A 19269-nucleotide genomic window follows, 5' to 3' on the forward strand; every position below is an offset into this window, starting at 1 on the left:
TTGTGGTGGGAGGGAGAGAGAGGACGGGGAGACAGAGAAGGATGAGGGGGGGGGGGGGTTTGATAGAGAGATGTGGGAAGGAGAGAATGTAAGTATGGTATGAAAATGACATTACTCTTATTATATGTCTCACAAGTACTATTACAAATGATCTATGCCTCGAGTTTCCTAGCTGGCTCCTTTTCACAAAGTACTTGCTGCCTTTGGCTAGGTAGGCAGCTGACCAAAGCATTGTGAGGTCACATGAGTTTATTGGTGACATCATAATGCAGTGTGGGTTAGCTATCAATGCTGGAGTCTGCCAAGAGGCGGTATCAGTCATTGGGTAGCATGGAGCACAAGAGGTGGAGGGGTTTTGTTGTAGCAGCATCAGCTTGTTTACCTCAATAACATCCTTAAAACCAATGAAGACCAGTGGAGGTGGAGAGAAGAAGATGTGAGTGCAGCTTATACTAAAAATGGGGTAAGGTGGAATTCTAGATTTGTTTTTTGTTTTTTTTATTGAATGAATAGTCCCTTATATTACTATATTCTAAGGGGGGAAATCCCTTTCTTCTTCAGTCTGACACGATCATGACAAAGAGTGACGTGAGGGGGAAGCGACAGGAGAATGGGGGGTTAGCCCGACGTCATCATGATGAAATTTAGGGGGGTTATGGTGGGGAGTGAAAGGAAAGCGGGGTGAGGGGGGTTTAGTTTGCCATCATCATGACCAAATTAACGGGGTGATTGGGGGGGGGTGGGAGTGAAAGCAGAGGGGGAGTGAAAAATCTCACCAGAAAAGGCTCAAGTTTTTCTTGTTCATCTCAACGATCCACAGAACCAGCCCCAGAATGTGAGGAGAACGATCATTGCCCCGCTGGGTTATCATCTTCAATGTGAAGGTTTCCTTTAAACATTGGGGGTTTCCCTGTTAGGCCCAGGCCTAGGGCGGCAGCATTTTAAATCCGCCACTGCCTCTAAGTTTACAATGTTCTATCTAGTGTCTCTCTCCCTCTCCATTCCTGCTGGGATAAGGTTAGCTCTATGTTGTTCTAAGTGGATAAGTCTACAAAGTAACCCGTTCTGGTTAAATTATGTATCTTTTTCTCATTAGTTCAAACGTTTAACTTGGAGCTATGTGCTGGGCATGGTTGCCCCCTGTCACCTTTGCTTTTTTCATTATTGTTAAAGCTTTTCTCTATTTCTCTGAGACATTTGCTTCCAGGGTTTAAGATTGGACCACAAAGAGCTTTATATGCTTGTCACTTGGTCACAAAACTAGATTTGCATGATTTAACAGAGGCTATATCTAAGCGATATAATATATTTAAAAGCTGTACCATATTAGAAGATCTACTTGAATTGCATTTTAAATTATTTTAGATCTTATATCTCACAATCTCTTCAATAAATTTAATCAGGGTTCCTCTGGTCCTTGTCCAAAATGAAAACAGTTAACAGCAGAGCTACATTCACTGTATATAGAATTGTAAGACGACTGAGCAATTCTAGGGAAAAGTAGCACTACACATAAATAAAATAATGGGGCACCTTTCTCTTGTCTAATTACAAAATTAAACTGTAGGCTCTCCAGGGCACAAGCTTATTGCGCCTGCAAAATTCTATGGACAGCGCTATATACGAAAAAATATTTTTAGTATTCTAGCTGTACCCGGTGTAACATACGTCGATCAAGCAGATCTTAAAGGTTATGAATTAAACATTATGCTTTGTTTTCACCCCTACTTGTAATGCCTTGCTGTCTCTTGTCCCATCTTCCCCACCAAGCCCTGCTCTTCTTTACACGCCCTGCCTTACAGTCTGCTCCTGTCTGTGCACACTCCAGTCCCTCCTCTCTTACTTATCTCATCCTCTCCTTGCTATCTCTCTGTTTCCTCCTCCTACTGACCTTGGTGTCTCTCCTCCCCTCTCTTTGCACTCCCTCCTACCCGATGTGCGCACTGCTCTTCATTCCCTGCTCTTCGACATCCCTGTCCTCTCCTTGCTGTCTCTCTGTTTCCTCCTCCTACTGACCTTGATGTCTCTTTCTCTATATATATATATATATAAATTTCTGCTTTTTGGAGAAACACCTCTCTGGGCGGTTTCTACTATAGCATTACAGTAAGATTGTTAATATGATTTTGACCCCGAACACCTATTATTGCTCAAATTGATTTGACGCTATTTTTTAGGTGTTACGGCCTGGGGGGAACATTTTGAAATAAGTGGAACCCGATATTCTTGAGCTCGAGATCAGTGTAATTAAGCCATTTAAATGCACCAATATTTAGAGACTCCGTTAAGGAGTGAATGGTAAATTATCTGATTTTTCTTTTTTTACCATATTTTTGTAGATTTGAGAAGTAGATGACCCCATGTGGTACACATAAATGACATGTATATATTAGATTTGCACTAAGAATTTCATTACTATAGTGTGGGATTTTTTTCATTTCCATTTTTTCGTTTTTTTAGTGTTACATTCTTTTACACGCACACACATGTTTATAGTCAAATACTTTACTGACAACCTGAAATGTCTAAATATACTGATCCTGCGATGACGCCCTTTGGCGGTCTGGAGTTGTCCTTATTCTGTTATACAGACTCTTTTAAACATGTTGAAATACACTGTAAAAAAATATAATTGCACCAGACTGGAAGTTGTATCTGTCTCAGTCGGCTTATATATCATACTATTGATTTTCAGTTTTTTTAACATTTATTTACATTTCATCTCCATTTGAATTCTACTTTTCCTGAACAGGACTCCCTGTTATTTACTCTGGAATGAAAGAACTACGGATCCTGAAAACCACACAGTCTGGATTTGAGGGATTTCTGAAAGATAAATTTACTACACTTCCTGAGGTGAAAGATCGATGCTTTTCTACTGTTGTGAACTGCAAGTGGAAATACAACACCTGTAAGCGAGTTAACTTTGATTCGGTTTGGTAAGTGCGTGCAGCGTAACCACCATGACAGGCTCCCGCGATGCTTTGCTTCACAATGGGGTCCCGCCGGTAAATTAAATGGCTGTTGGTCAATAATGGTTATCGTACTCAAGTGGAAAACCACCAATATCTTCATCATATGTTTACTAATCTCAATAAAGCTTTTTTTAAGGGTTTATCCACCACAACATTCTGTCATCTCTGACTTCCGTGCAACAGGAGGAACAATATTAGATTGCAAATCACCCCGGGGATTAGTCACATAACTAAGTAAACTCAACACCTCTACTGCAGAGGGGCCGGATTCAAAGGGGGGCGGACAGGGAGGTCGCCGTAGGCCTCCACAAAGCAGGAGTCTCCACAAAGCAGGGGCCTCCACAAAGCAGGGACTGCCACACATGGTGAATAATTTGATAAGAGCCATTTTTTCGTAAATATTTTCTGATCTTGAATTCAGCTACTTTTGAAGTATGCAGTCACTGCGTAATACTGTAATATTAAATTATATATTATATAAAATATAAATATATATGAAATATTTTTTTTTTAAATAAGCGGCTATTCTATGCTACCTTTCTACGTATCCACTGAATTGCCTTCAAAAATCTAAATTCTGCCAATTTTTGGGGCAAGTAATGTTTTATTTACTAGAAATTTATTTAAACGAATAACTGCTCCTGGCTGTGTTTCTCTCGAACTAGTGGTAAAGTCTATTTACTGCTAATCTATAATCCAGTGGTAAAGTCTATTGACTGCTAATCTGTAAACTAGTGGTCAAATCTACCTACTGCTAATCTGTAAACTACTGGTAAAGTCTATTGACTGCTAATCTGTAAACTAGTGGTCAAGTCTACTTACTGCTAATCTGTAAACTACTGGTAAAGTCTGCTGCTAATCTGTAAACTACTGGTAAAGTCTGCTGCTAATTTTTAAACTAGTGGTAAATTATATTTACTGCTAATCTGTAAACTACTGGTAAAGTCTATTTACTGCTAATCTGTAAACTAGTGGTAAAGTCTATTTACTGCTAATCTGTAAACTACTGGTAAAGTCTACTTACTGCTAATCTGTAAACTAGTGGTAAAGTCTATTTACTGCTAATCTGTAAACTACTGGTAAAGTCTACTTACTGCTAATCTGTAAACTAGTGGTAAAGTCTACTTACTGCTAATCTGTAAACTAGTGGTAAAGTCTACTTACTGCTAATCTGTAAACTAGTGGCTACACATAAAGTAAAACTGTCAGTACTGGGTTTTGTGGCTGGAAACATGGAAGTGAACGGTTGGCTGAACACGAGGCTTCACAGTATCACTTGGAATCTCTAACAATTTGGGCGAAACGTGGAAAGGAATTTGGCAAAACAAGAAGCGGAGGTGAGTGGATATTGGCGGAAAGTTCTACACGTGTTGTGTGTTCCATAAAATTCATTGCTGAACGTGGACTGGCTTTCCGGGGTGATAATGAAGGGTTGGATCACCAAGGAATAGTAACTACAGTATCTTGGTATTATGGAACTGCTGGCTGTGATTGTTAATCTCTACAAAGAAGGTTACAGTGACAACACCGCAGGAAGTGTTCTTCTACAAAGATCTAATGAGAACGATTTCAGAGCTACATTTCCTAACGTGGAAATTGTTCTGAGAATGGATTTAGTGCAGATGGTGACCAATTGTACTGACGAACGGTCGTTTTCAAAGAAGAAATTCATAAAGAACAGGCTAAAATCCACAAAAACGCAGGAGCGTCTCATGGCGAGCATTGTTGAGCAACTCGGAAGTGATTTGCTGCGCGAATTCGAAGATATTATTGAAAATGTGCCTCTCAGAAAGCACGAAAATCCAGTTTCCTTTAGTTGAATGCATTTCTATGCAGGGTACCTACATTTGTTGCATTATAAATATAACTAGCGAATTTCTTATGTTTAATGAAGTTTTGTTTTATTTTGATGTTTGTGCAACGATTTCAGTTTAAAAACCCTGAAAAATTATTAGGCACATTGAATTTCATGTAAATCACAATTTATGACCAGAGATCCCGACTGGGGGGGAGCGGTTCGCCCTCACGTGCCCGTTACGTCACCCCTCGATCGCTGGAAATATCAAAATCTTCCGTTTGTCAGTGATCGCGACGGGTGACGTGTCGCGGTCATGCCCCCTATGGGCCCCCGTGACGGACAACATGTACTTGCTACAGCGCTGCACAACGTCGCCGTTGCCGTAGCAAGTACTATAAACTCTTCCTTAGTATCCTGTGTACAGTTTGCAGCTATTTCACCTTGCACATCCTGAAATGTTGACATGCAAGATAACCTTTCTCCGAACATTGATTTGTTGATGTTGAAAGACTAATTGTCAAGGTCACTAGCTTGCAAACAGCTACTGTGTAATTTAGTATTTCCATACCTTTATCACTATTTCCTATAAATGATATGCGGAGTTGTCCATGCTGGATGCAGTATTATACAGCATTACAAAAAGAAGCACAGGAAGTAATGACTTTCTTATTTTATAGGGAAACCATTAAGGAAACAATCCTTGATAAGTTTGCTGGGCCTTATGATAAAGGAGAATACTCCCCATCTGTGCAGAAAACCCTATATGATATCCAGGTGCTCAGCCTGAGCAAAGTACCAGAGGTATGTCTCGTGACCGGAGCCTAGGGATAGAGTCATGGAAGTGTCTGCAAGATATTGCTCAGTAATTGGGATGGAAACCTCTCCAGCAGAACCCAATTCAATGATGGGGATCTGAATAGAGAGACTTCTTGGGATACTGAAAGTAAGACTTCTGGGCATTACATTCATTAAAGACCTCTTGCTTTAATATATATATTACTGATTACTTTTATTTTGTAATAAAACATACTTCAACCATAGAGATTCACTATCTTTTTATGTATATATATATATATATATATATATATATATATATATATATATATATATGAATCTCTATGGTTGAAGTATGTTTTATTACAAAATAAAAGTAATCAGAGTCAACTATTACACTCAGAGCGGCTGACATAAGCTCCTCCCATGAGTTGCGTCAAATTGATTGTTTTTTTAAATATTAATGCTGTATTAGTAGTAATATTTGTTGTCCAGATGTTTATGTATTTATTTTTGTTTTGTGATCTGTATATATATTGTTGCATCTTTTGTAATTCATCCTGTGGAAATGTAATATGTGTTCTGATATTCCGTATGCTGGGGACAGTCACATGTGCTGGTAGGTAGCTCGTGGAAAGTGTATCATGAATAAAAAATGGAAATATTACTGTATGCTCATTTGCATGTCTTAGACAGGTCTGCAACCCCGCCTTTCACCATTATCACCCAGCACACAGCACTTCCACTGCAGCAAGGGATTCTGGGCAATGACATGCAAATGAGCACACAGTGTCACCTTTTGCTTCCAAACCATTTTTAACATGGTTCCCTATATATTTACGTAATAATCCCCTCAGAACAGGGCATTACTGACCATAAAAAAGATAGACACATTTGTAAAGTTATATTGCTTTTTATAAACATATTCTATATTTTCTTTTGTGCTTTTACTGTACTTCTTTATTAAACTTAAATTGTGAATACATAAAGCCCCCTCTATATACATACAGTACATACACTACAGCCACCTCCCCATACAGTACATACACACATATACACACAGTACTACAGCCACCTCCCCCATACACACACACGCACACACGCACACACGCACACACGCACACACGCACACACACACTGCAGCTCTCCCTCTACACACCTGTAACAGTTACAGTAACCTTGGGTATATCACTTATCTGCAGCCCTCCCTCCCACACACTCACTACAGCTCTCCCTCCCACACACTCACTGCAGCCCTCCCACACACTCACTCACTGCCGCCCTCCTTCCCACACTCACACACTGCAGCTCTCTCTCCCACACACTCACTGCAGCCCTCCCGCACACACTCACTGCAGCCCTCACTCCCACACACTCACTGCAGCCCTCCCACACACTCACTGCAGCCCTCCCACACACTCACTCACTGCAGCCCTCCCACACACTCAGCTCTCCATTTTCTCTATCTCCAGGGAGGGGGAGGAGTCAGTGCCTGGCTGCAGGCAGGGTGGGGGAGTCAGTGCCTGGCTGCAGGCAGGGTGGGGGAGGAGTCAGTGCCTGGCTGCAGGCAGGGTGGGGCAGGAGTCAGTGCCTGGCTGCAGACAGGCTGGGGGAGGAGTCAGTGCCTGGCTGTAGGCAGGGTGGGGAGGAGTCAGTGCCTGGCTGCAGGCAGGGAGGGGGAGGAGTCAGTGCCTGGCTGTAGGCAGGGTGGAGGAGGAGTCAGTGCCTGGCTGCAGGCAGGGTGGGGGAGTAGTCAGTGCCTGGCTGCAGGCAGGGTGGGGGAGGAGTCAGTGCCTGGCTGCAGGCAGGGAGGGGGAGGAGTCAGTGCCTGGATGCAGGCAGGGTGGGGAGGAGTCAGTGCCTGGCTGCAGGGAGGGTGGGGGAGGAGTCAGTGCCTGGCTGCAGGCAGGGTGGGGGAGGAGTCAGTGCCTGGCTGCAGGCAGGGTGGGGGAGGAGTCAGTGCCTGGCTGCAGGCAGGGTGGGGGAGGAGTCAGTGCCTGGCTGCAGGGAGGGGGAGGAGTCAGTGCCTGGATGCAGGCAGGGTGGGGAGGAGTCAGTGCCTGGCTGCAGGGAGCGTGGGGGTGGAGTCAGTGCCTGGCTGCAGGCAGGGTGGGGGAGGAGTCAGTGCCTGGCTGCAGGCAGGGTGGGGGAGGAGTCAGTGCCTGGCTGCAGGCAGGGTGGGGGAGGAGTCAGTGCCTGGCTGCAGGCAGGGAGGGGGAGGAGTCAGTGCCTGGCTGCAGGCAGGGAGGGGGAGGAGTCAGTGCCTGGCTGCAGGCAGGGAGGGGGAGGAGTCAGTGCCTGGCTGCAGGCAGGGAGGGGGAGGAGTCAGTGCCTGGCTGCAGGCAGGGAGGGGGAGGAGTCAGTGCCTGGCTGCAGGCAGGGAGGGGGAGGAGTCAGTGCCTGTCTGCAGGCAGGGTGGGGGAGGAGTCAGTGCCTGGCTGCAGGCAGGGAGGGGGAGGAGTCAGTGCCTGTCTGCAGGCAGGGTGGGGGAGGAGTCAGTGCCTGGCTGCAGGCAGGGAGAGGGAGGAGTCAGTGCCTGGCTGCAGGCAGGATGGGGGAGGAGTCAGTGCCTGGCTGCAGGCAGGGAGGGGGAGGAGTCAGTGCCTGGCTGCAGGCAGGGTGGGGGAGGGGTATAGAACATGCTGAGGTATAGAACATGCTGAGGTATAGAACATGTCAGAGGTATAGATCATGCCAGAGGTATAGAACATGCCAGAGGTATAGAACGTGTCAGAGGTATAGAACGTGTCAGAGGTATAGAACGTGTCAGAGGTATAGAACGTGTCAGAGGTATAGAACATGTCAGAGGTATAGAACATGTCAGAGGTATAGAACATGTCAGAGGTATAGAACATGTCAGATGTATAGAACATGTCAGAGGTATAGAACATGTCAGAGGTATAGAACATGGAGACACAAATGCACATTTCTTATGCACTATTGGCCATATTTGCCAACTGGTATTATGCTATAAAACACGGGTGCGCAAACTTTTTTGTTTGCGTCCCCTGGTTTCACTTGCCCATCCCCCCACCCCACCCCACCCCCCCCCCCCCCCAGACCTTTTCTCCGGCATCGGCAGTGTCCTTTGACGTCAGAACGTCATGTGACTTTGCATTGTCATTTTACCCTGCGGCATCATTTGACTTTGCGTTGTCATGGCGATGTGTCGCCAGAAGCCGCCATCGAGCAGGTAAGGGATATAGAAGCCTTGGGTGCTCCACCTGCATTTTATTTACATTTTGTGGGGAAGAGCATGGGGCCTCTGTAAGCTCCACGTCCCCCCAGAAAATGTTGCACCCCCAAGTTTGCGCAAATCTGCTATAAAATACACTTAGTGCCAGAATGGTCAACTGTATATATAGGGAACCAAAGCAAAAGCGCTACCATGCATGCATTTCTTTACTCCGTGGTTATAGACAATAATATTAAATATGAGTGGCTGGCTGGTGATAGGGATGGGAGACAGAACTTCGGAGGAGAAACACTCAAAGAAAAACAATTCGCTTGTTTCTCAACTTTTTTTTTAATGATCTAAATAATTTTTTTTATCATTTTCAGATTGAAGAAATTAATATCATATTTCCAAACAAACATTACTTTACCATCGATATGAGCAAGATGGGCATCACCAACCAGGACGAGGTAAAACTATACTGTGTAAACGTCGGAGTTAGTCCCCATCAGTTCCTATCACAGCGCAGACAACAATTATTATTACAGTGTGATAAGTTATGGTGAACCAAACTACTGGGCATGTAAGGCTCATTTGGTCTTTAACCATTGTAAAGTATCGTCACTCAATCCACTTGTCTTTTATAATGTGTCTTAAAGCATCAGTTCCGTCTGTCGCTATTTATTCTTTTACCTGAACCATCGGGTTCCCAAGAGCTCATCTGGGGTCCCCCAGTTGTCCACGACCTCCTGAGCAACAAGCTGGCTGTTCACCGGACAAGCTGGTCAATTCAAAAAGGTTGCGGAGTCCGGGGCACGGTCAGCGGTCAATAGAAAAGCCGTGTCATCTGGCGATTATACTGCAGTTTTCTATTGGTGACGCCAGGGTCGAAATTGTAGTACGGTGGCAATATTTTTAGTGTCAAAATCTGCAGACAAAAAACTACAAATATTATGGGAAGCAGGATGCCAGAGGGCCGTGGAACAGCTCTAAGGGATCCCCGCTTCAGGTGGGGGGGAAAGCGGTATGGCGGCTTTAAGAACATCCTTATTGATTTATCCCAACCTGTTAATCACAACATTTTACTAGGTTATCTTACATTATCCTAACAGTAAATTCAGCTCAGAAACTGTCTGCGTTGAATGTATGTACTTGTTTATAGCACCATCCCATTGCTTATTAAGCACATTAGTTAATTTATTATGAGCCTATTCATATATTTTATTCCTAGTGGTAAGAAATCCAATTCAACAATAATTATATTGGAGTGAATCCGTTATCAATACAGAAGTGTCAAGTGTGTCAGTATATTGCTTGATAGTTTTTTCCCCCATACATATTATATCTGATTTGCAAAGGTTCTTTCTTAATTTGGTATATGTTGGGATATAGTCAGTTACTGTATATTGGAGAGTTATATTAAGGGTACTGCTGTCTCTAAAATGTCTCTATAGAGAAGCCATGTTTAGGTTGACACTGAGTGATTATTGACAACTGTAGGTTTTAGCTGATGCAACCGAAGAGGCAATGACACTTAGGTTGGATTAATAAGGAGATCTGAGAATATTCCAGTACATACGCCATATTTGGTTATTCTATGTATGGAGTTGTGGGCCGTTCATATGACATCAGTTTGAAGCTGCAGGACCTAATTTGGAATCAAAATATATTGTAACAGCTGATTCCAGGATATTACCTGGATAAATATCCAGCAGCGTTAGCTGAGATAGGCGGAGAGACTGGGTGCAGAGAGAAGGAGGAGACAGGTGGAGAGGCGCTGGATGATTTATTACATCAGGATGTGAGGACATATCACCATGAAGAGAGAGAGAGAGAGACAGGTTAAACCCGACATGGAGGAAACAAGTTTTATCATGAGATTAAGATCAACTCAGAAACAGAAAGAAAGCTGTGCAACCATTTTTAAGAATACCATAATTTATTTGGAACGTCATCTGTCATTTTGTACTATTTTTATGTAAATAATTATCTTCAAAATAAACGTGTGATGTGATGAACCCGAATGACTGAAGTCTGTTGTGCTGGCGTAATTATGAAAAAGACATAAAAGGACATTTAACACTAATGTTATCATCAGAACATTTAAAGTAAAACTGAGAACTTGTAATGATGATTTATGCAACTTCACTGCATCTCGAGCTTAATGTGCTCATGGTTAGGGTCAGCGCAAAGGGTCAGCTGGATTGATAGATTTAAAAATATTTATTTTTTTCATCAGGTCTTGCTGCCTTCGGACAATCCATATGGGAACATTACTGGCACGGTTAGACGGAGACCATCCGCAAAGCTGTGATGTGATTTCAAGTTATGGACAACAAATATTCATCTGGACATTGATATTTTTAATGATTGATTGGTCATATATTGAATTATTTGAGATCAAGCACATTGTTACAGCGGGGAGAGGTAGATTGTTAGTTCAGCAAACAGCACCCCATCGGAGGAAATTTGAGTAAATATGGAATTGTTGTTAAAATATTGAATGGGACAATAACAAGGGAACCATTAATGTGAGTAAATAAAATCCCACAATATATACGAGATGCTATCTATTTGTATGTAACACGCATAACTACATATTGGCCTAAATATTGGATGTTCAATTTACCTCCATTTGTTCAAAATCAGTAAATATTTGATGCTTAGTGCATTTGTATATCTTTTATTACTGAACCAAATCATGTTTTAAATGTATTTAAACACATTATTTTTTCGTACATGTAGTGTTCGGAGCTGTTAGTATAAATTCTATTAGCATTATAGCTGTGTTGTATATCTATTGAAACCTTTGTCCTTCTGTAGGTGGGATAGTGCTGAAACCTTTGTCTTCTGTAGGTGGGATAGTGATGGAACCTTTGTCCTCCTGTAGGTGGGATAGTGATGAAACCTTTGTTCTTCTGTAGGTGGGATAGTGATGAAACCTTTGTCTTCTGTAGGTGGGATAGTGATGAAACCTTTGTCCTTCTGTAGGTGGGATAGTGATGAAACCTTTGTCCTCCTGCAGGTGGGATAGTGATGAAAGCTTTGTCCTTCTGTAGGTGGGATAGTGATGAAACCTTTGTCTTCTGTAGGTGGGATAGTGATGAAAGCTTTGTCCTTCTGTAGGTGGGATAGTGATGGAACCTTTGTTCTTCTGTAGGTGGGATAGTGATGAGAGCTTTGTCCTTCTGTAGGTGGGATAGTGATGAAACCTTTGTCCTTCTGTAGGTGGGATAGTGATGAAAGCTTTGTCCTTCTGTAGGTGGGATAGTGATGAAAGCTTTGTCCTTCTGTAGGTGGGATAGTGATGGAACCTTTGTCCTTCTGTAGGTGGGATAGTGATGAAAGCTTTGTCCTTCTGTAGGTGGGATAGTGATGGAAACGTTGTCCTTCTGTAGGTGGGATAGTGATGCAAGCTTTGTCCTTCTGTAGGTGGGATAGTGATGAAAGCTTTGTTCTTCTGTAGGTGGGATAGTGATGAAACCTTTGTCCTTCTGTAGGTGGGATAGTGAAATAACTGGGAGAGTGTAAAAATGTATGCAAATAAAAGAATGATCATATCTCTGTATGGCGCTAACATTTTCCACAGCTCAGTACTATCTGGGAGGACATACAATAACATTGTATGAAAAGAGTACATACATGTTAAGAGAAACCGACAATAAGGAAGGAGGTCCCTGTCCCACGGTTACAATCTAGATAGAAGGGAGTGACGACACAAGGAATAATGTGTGTGAGTTTCTTAGGAGGGTTTGGCAATCTACATCGGGAGAGCGTTGGATAAGCCTCCTTGAAGAAGTGTGTTTTTAAGGCACTTGTAATTATATGTATGGTCGGGAGATTCTAATTGTGCCGAATTGGTAGAGAATCACAGAGTTGGGGAGTAGCACAGGAGAAGGCTTGGAGGTGGGAGTGAGAGGGAGTAATAAGGCCGGTGGAGAAACTTAGATCAAGAGCGCAGCGTAGGCTGCATGTCTGAGTACTTGGATATTAGCTCAGAGGTGTAGAGAGTAGCGGAATTATGCATATATAGCTTTGTAGGCGAGCACAAGTGTCTTGAATGTGACTCTCCAGGGCAGTGATTCCGCGGCCGCCAGAAGGGGTATCTGAGAACTTTCACAGCTTTCCCAGGCCCGGCGAGGGCAGCCCAAGCAGCAGTCACTCGACGACTCCCACGCCCAGCAGCAGCCACCCAGTCACTGTGATCCTTACTCTTCCTGCTCCTGTCAGCGCTAGAAGTTGCGTTCCACTTCCGGCCAACAGGAGGGAGCCTCGGATCATTGCAGCACCATGTGCCCCAGGGTAAGAGAGGTGTGGGTGCGCGCTCTACTCTTCTCACAGCAGGGATGTTGCAGGGTACATGCAACCACACACGCGGGTTCTCTTGATAAGGCTTTATTGAGCCTTAAAAATATAGAGCACACAAAAACAAAATAGCTTCTCTTCAGCATACAAAAACAAAATAGCTTCTCTTCAGCAGACAAAAACAAAATAGCTTCTCTTCAGCATATAAAACAAGGCAGCTTCTCTTCAGCATGCAGGACACAGACAGTTCATCACACATGTACTTTGAAAAACAGACCTTATAGCAGTAATCTCTTCAGTATTTCAGTCCTGTCTCCTGACCTGCTAGCTTGCATGTGTGTACAGCCTGGGGGGTTTAAAACACCCTGATTATGCAGCTGGGGTCAGACTAATTAAGCACCCCTTCTCAACTGAAACTTAACCGCGTCAGTGCTGCACTGCAAGCCTAAACATAGGTTTGCCAGGTATATGGCTGGTGACGTTCATTCACCCTGTCACAAGGGATTTTTACCAATATTGCGGAGGTGGTAACGACATGATTTGGAGCGGTACTGAATGTGCGGGATGAATGAGGGTGGAGTGAAGAATGACACAATGAGCATCTAACTTTGGACATCGGGGTCATGGTGAAATCATCTATAGCAAGTGAGAACCCCGGTCTAGGTGTAGGGTTGTTAGGTGTCAAAAGGGTAAACGTAACATGTCAAAAATAAACTTAAGATAGTGATTGGACATCCATGAAGAGATAGAAAGATCGTTAGTGACATGGGATTAGAGAGAAGGGGAGATGTAAATTTGGAGAACATAGCCAGGGGGTACACCAGCTGTGAGTGCGAGTGAAACGAAGGATGTGCCAGTAATGGAAACACTGAACGTGCGCTCAGTTACAGTAGGTAAGGTGTAAACCAGGAGAGGGCAGTGTCACGGAGGCTGATAGAATGGAGGGACCAGGAGAGGGCAGTGTCACGGAGGCTGATAGAATGGAGGGACCAGAAGAGGGCAGTGTCACGGAGGCCAATGAAATGGAGGGACCAGGAGAGGGCAGTGTCACAGAGGCCAGTGGAATGGAGACCAGGAGAGGGCAGTGTCACGGAGGCCAATGGAATGGAGAGACCAGGAGAGGGCAGTGTCACAGTGGCCAATAGAATTGGGGGACCAGGAGAGGGCAGTGTCACGGAGGCCAATGGAATGGAGAGACCAGGAGAGGGCAGTGTCAGTGGCCAATAGAATTGGGGGACCAGGAGAGGGCAGTGTCATGGAGGCCAATAGAATGCAGGGACCAGGAGAGGGCAGTGTCACGGAGGCCAATAGAATGCAGAGGGCAGTGTCACAGAGGCCAATAGAATGAAGGGACCAGGAGTGGGCAGTGTCACGGAGGCCAATAGAATTGGGGGACCAGGAGGGCAGTGTCACAGAGGCCAATAGAATGCAGGGACCAGGAGAGGGCAGTGTCACGGAGGCCAATAGAATTGGGGGACCAGGAGAGGGCAGTGTCTCGGAGGCCAATAGAATTGGGGGACCAGGAGAGGGCAGTGTCACAGAGGCCAATAGAATTGGGGGACCAGGAGAGGGCAGTGTCACGGAGGCCAATAGAACAGATGGAATGACCAACGGAATCAAAAGCAGCAGAAAGGTCCAAAAGAATAAGTAGGGTGAATTGTCCTTGAGATTTGGCCTTAGGGAGGTCATTAATGACTTTTGTTAATGCAGTTTCACTACAGTGGTTAGAATTGAATCCAGACTGGAGTGCATCAAGGAAAGAGTTAAATGAGAGAAAGTGCAGTAGTATGCAGTTATGAGTCGGAGATAGGACGGTCTCTGGAAGGGGGGGGGGCAGGATCGAGAGAGGGTTTGTTCAGGATGGGTGTGACAGAAGCATGAATGGAAGGAGCCTGTGCTCATAGAAGAGATGAGTTAATGCAGGAAAAATTGCGGTGCAGAGTGAGAGGAGGAGATATGAAGGGATAGGATCGAGTGCAGGTTGTAGAGGGGACGAGGACAGAAGACTGGAGACCTATGTAATCACTTTACCATTATCCTTGGTCAAAATATTAGGGTCCATTTAGTTACGTGGTTCAGTAGTAGGTGATATTGCTAATTATGTGAAATGTGGCATTTCAACTCTCATTGCCTTGAACCTTAGGTATAGATGCATCCAACATTACCTTCCCCGTTATCTTGTGGTAAGGCATGTACAGTAATTAATGGTGCCATTTTGCAACTTGCAGCTCCATTGATAACATGTTAAAACTTGTACCAGCAAAAACATGCTCAGACGATAATTGGTGCGATTACGTTAGTTAAATCTGCATGGTCAGCAAACACACTGCCTCCAGCCATCGCAGTGCTGCGTTACTGCACAAGTTTGCATGAAATAATCAAGAAAAGCTTCTTTTTTTAACTACTGTAGCAGAAGCTTTGCATGTTTTGGTTAATTTCAGAAGCAAAATGTAATAAAGGATCAGCTCTTAGCCTGTGTAAAGCAAGGTTCAACAAATAGCCTTATTAAAGAGATGAAATAAAGCTTTTATAAACCTTTCAGTTACCAGGGAAACAGTGAAAGCTTCACAAGGGTTAAAAAAATGACACTTGCAAGATTTTAAAAGGCTCCAAGAAGCTTAGTCTGCCGAATTATACATATCACCGACATTAGTTTATGCTGCTCCTTGGTGGTACCGACCCACTCAGAGAAGCAATACCCATTATAATTGTGTTTGAATCTCTTAAAAAATCAGTGATCCTTTGAACGTATGAGGGTTTCCACCAGGTAATTCTGCACAATTTCACAGCTGCAGCGGTTCCGTAGTTATCATGGCGTGTCGGGGGAAATGGTGCATATAGTTACACTATCACAGTATGTTTGCTTCATTTTTATATCCTCAAGAAATGACAGCATGATCAGCAACAAACAGTGATTACCTGGGTATAAGAAGCCTGTACACCAGGCATGTCAAACATGCGGCCCGCAACGGATATTTTTGCGGCCCGCTCACAACCAGCACGGCGGTCGTGTGTCGGCTAGCGCGTGGGCGGCGGTTAAAAGTTTTGGCCGCGGGAGAAGCGAGTAGCACGGGCGGAAGTAAAATCTGGCCTGCAGGGGCTGGAGGCGTATGGTGGCCAGGTGCAGTCAATCTGCACTCGTGCCGTGTGTGGGAGGACACGGGGGCGGAGTCAAAACCCCGGCGGAGAAACTGCATTCTCCTTGAAGCCTGGTAAACCTGGGGGAGGGTGTGTGTGTTTGTGTATGAGTGTGTGTGTGTCTGAGTGTGTGTGTCTGTGTGTGAGTGTGTCTGTCCCTGTGCCTCTGTCCCCGTCTCTCTGCCTCTCTGCGCCTCTCTCCCTCTCTCTCTGCCTCTCGTTTTTATCTTAACTGCCCTATACCTACACCGAAATAACCTATTCTGCTTTCTTCCGGATCTGACTCAAGTTTCTCACGGGAGACATCGGAAGACAGATAGGAAACACCTCCCCTCCAGTATAGTACCTTGAGGGACTACGGATCAGGTAAGATTCCAGGCGGGATTGCTGCTTTGGAAATCAAGAGGGGGCGTCCTGACACTGGTTAATGGGTTCAGAAGTCATTCACATCTGGCTTTTTTTTTTTCCGTTTTGTGAGGTACACACACACACACACACACACACACACACACAACTTTTCGAAATAAACCTACGTTTCTATGAAAATATAAGTTGTTTTTTTTTTGCAGCCCACCTAGACTTAAACCTTGTTTATTTGGCCTTGTTAGCATTTGAGTTTGACATGCTTGCTGTACACTGTAATATACCTGGTCTGTTCTCCCGATCTCTTCTTGGCTTGCATCTCTTTTCCGGTTGCCTTATTACCGTATAAAACAGTGCGTGCATGGCTTTTATTCAATCATCTAACCGAAATGAGAGATTTTGAGACATCCATAGGAAAAGTAGCATATATTGTATCCTACAGTGACACTAGTGTATGTGCAAATAGGAAAAGGATAAAACCAAGCAAATGTTATCAATGGGAATTAAGTAGAAACAGCCGTGTTAGTCCAGTTGTGATACTGAAGTAGTTGAAGGACGAAGCGCCCTTAATGGCGTGAAACGCGTAGACGGAGGACATGGTTCACCTGTTCGTGTGTGTGTGCAGCAATAAAAGCCTTTTTGAAGTGAAACTTCCTTAGTGGCACCTCATTCGTGATGGGGCAAAAATGGATTGTGGAGACAGAAATGAAACGGATGTGACGTCAGTGCTGGCAGTTGAGGCCGGGCTGTGTTCTGGCTCAGCCCGACCCCAACACTGACATCACACCCGCTCCACAAATCAGATGCGGCGGCGGCGGCGATAGCCGCCGGCGCCGCTCCTAACGGGCGCTGCTCCCCCCACATGGCTAATGACATATGCGGCGGCGGCGGCGGCGATAGCCGCCGGCGCCGCTCCTAACGGCCGCCATTCCCCCCGCACATCCGCTGCCAAGCCGCGCATGCTCAGTAATCATGGGGACTGGAGGAAAGCCACGCATGCGCAGAAGCGGTTGGCAGCGGCGCCGTTCCCCGCCCGCTGCCACGGCTGTAAACATGTGTTGCCGTTCCCCGTCTGCTGCCCGGGACAGCAGAGACCGCCTGACCGGGACAGCAGAGACCGCCCGACCGGGACAGCCCCCCCCCCCTTTCCTAACCCGAATGGGACCTCCCTCCCAGCCCACACATGTGCCCGCCTAACTTCCACTACCGCTGCCATGCCGCGCATGCGCAGAAGCGGCTGGCAGCGGCGCCATTCAGCCCTCCAGTGACGCGGGCGTTTGCGGGCCCCCCAGGAAGCGGTGTTACAAAAACCCGGGCGCAACCCGCGCGGACCCCCCCCCCCAGACCCCCCACACACTGACGGACCCCCCCGGACCCCCCACACACTGACGGACCCCCCCACATACTGACTGACCCCCCCCGGACCCCCCCACACACTGACAGATCCCCTCAGACCTCCACACACACTGACTGACCCCCCCAGACCCCCACACACACTGACTGACCCCCCCAGACCCCCACACACACTGACTGACCCCCCCAGACCCCCACACACACTGACTGACCCCCCCAGACCCCCACACATACTGACTGACCCCCCAGACCACCAAACACACTGACTGACCATCCCAGACCCCCACACACACTGACTGACCCCCCAGAGACCCACACACACTGACTGAACCCCCCAGACCCCCACACACACTGACTGACCCCCCCAGACCCCCACACACATTGACTGACCCCCCCAGACCCCCACACACACTGACTGACCCCCCCCAGACCCCCACACACACTGACTGACCCCCCCAGACCCCCACACACACTGACTAACCCCCCAGACCACAACACACACTGACTGAACCCCCCAGACCCCCACACACACTGACTGAACCCCCCAGACCCCCACACACACTGACTGAACCCCCCAGACCCCCACACACACTGACAGACCCCCACACACACTGCCTGACCCCCCCAGACCCCCACACACACTGACTGACCCCCCCAGACCCCCAAACACACTGACTGACCACCCCAGACCCCCACACACTGACTGACCCCCCAGAGACCCACACACACTGACTGACCCCCACACACACTGACTGAACCCCCCAGACCCCCACACACACTGACAGACCCCCACACACACTGCCTGACCCCCCAGACCCCCACACACACTGCCTGACCCCCCCAGACCCCCACACACACTGCCTGACCCCCCAGACCCCCACACACACTGACCCCCCCAGAGCCCCACACACACTGACTGACCCCCCCAGACCCCCACACACTGACCCCCACGACCCCCACACACACTCACAGTCACACGCACACTTAGTCACACTCACACGCACACTCACAGTCACACGTACACTCAGTCACACTCACACTCAGTCACACTCACAGTCAGACGCACTCAGTCACACTCACAGTCAGACGCACACGTACAGTCACACGCACACGCATAGTCACACGCACAGTCACACGCACACGCATAGTCACACGCACACTCAGTCACACGCACACTCTCAGTCACACGCACACTCTGTCACCCGCACACTCTGTCACACGCACACTCTGTCACACGCGCACTCTCAGTCACACGCGCACTCTCAGTCACACGCACACTCTGTCACACGCACACTCTGTCACGCGCACACTCTGTCACATGCGCACACTCTGTCACACGCGCACTCTCAGTCACGCGCACTCTCAGTCACACGCGCACTCTCAGTCAC

The 19269-nt window shown here is 46.3% G+C and overlaps 1 protein-coding gene across 2 annotated transcripts in view; it reads left to right on the forward strand.

Moving 5' to 3' along the window:
- The window catches only part of LOC142503471 (uricase-like), a 29951-nt gene extending 18560 nt beyond the window's left edge, over nucleotides 1-11391 (forward strand). For both annotated transcript variants that reach the window (XM_075615668.1, XM_075615669.1), the window contains exons 5-8: nucleotides 2753-2939; nucleotides 5451-5574; nucleotides 9109-9192; nucleotides 10962-11391. In XM_075615668.1, the coding sequence (XP_075471783.1) occupies nucleotides 2753-2939; nucleotides 5451-5574; nucleotides 9109-9192; nucleotides 10962-11036 (470 nt within the window). In that variant the 3' untranslated portion in view covers nucleotides 11037-11391. The remainder of the gene's footprint in view (nucleotides 1-2752; nucleotides 2940-5450; nucleotides 5575-9108; nucleotides 9193-10961) is intronic.
- Nucleotides 11392-19269: the final 7878 nt, after the last annotated feature.

The sequence above is a fragment of the Ascaphus truei genome, chromosome 10 (assembly GCF_040206685.1).
Source record: "Ascaphus truei isolate aAscTru1 chromosome 10, aAscTru1.hap1, whole genome shotgun sequence".
Lineage (NCBI taxonomy): Eukaryota > Metazoa > Chordata > Amphibia > Anura > Ascaphidae > Ascaphus > Ascaphus truei.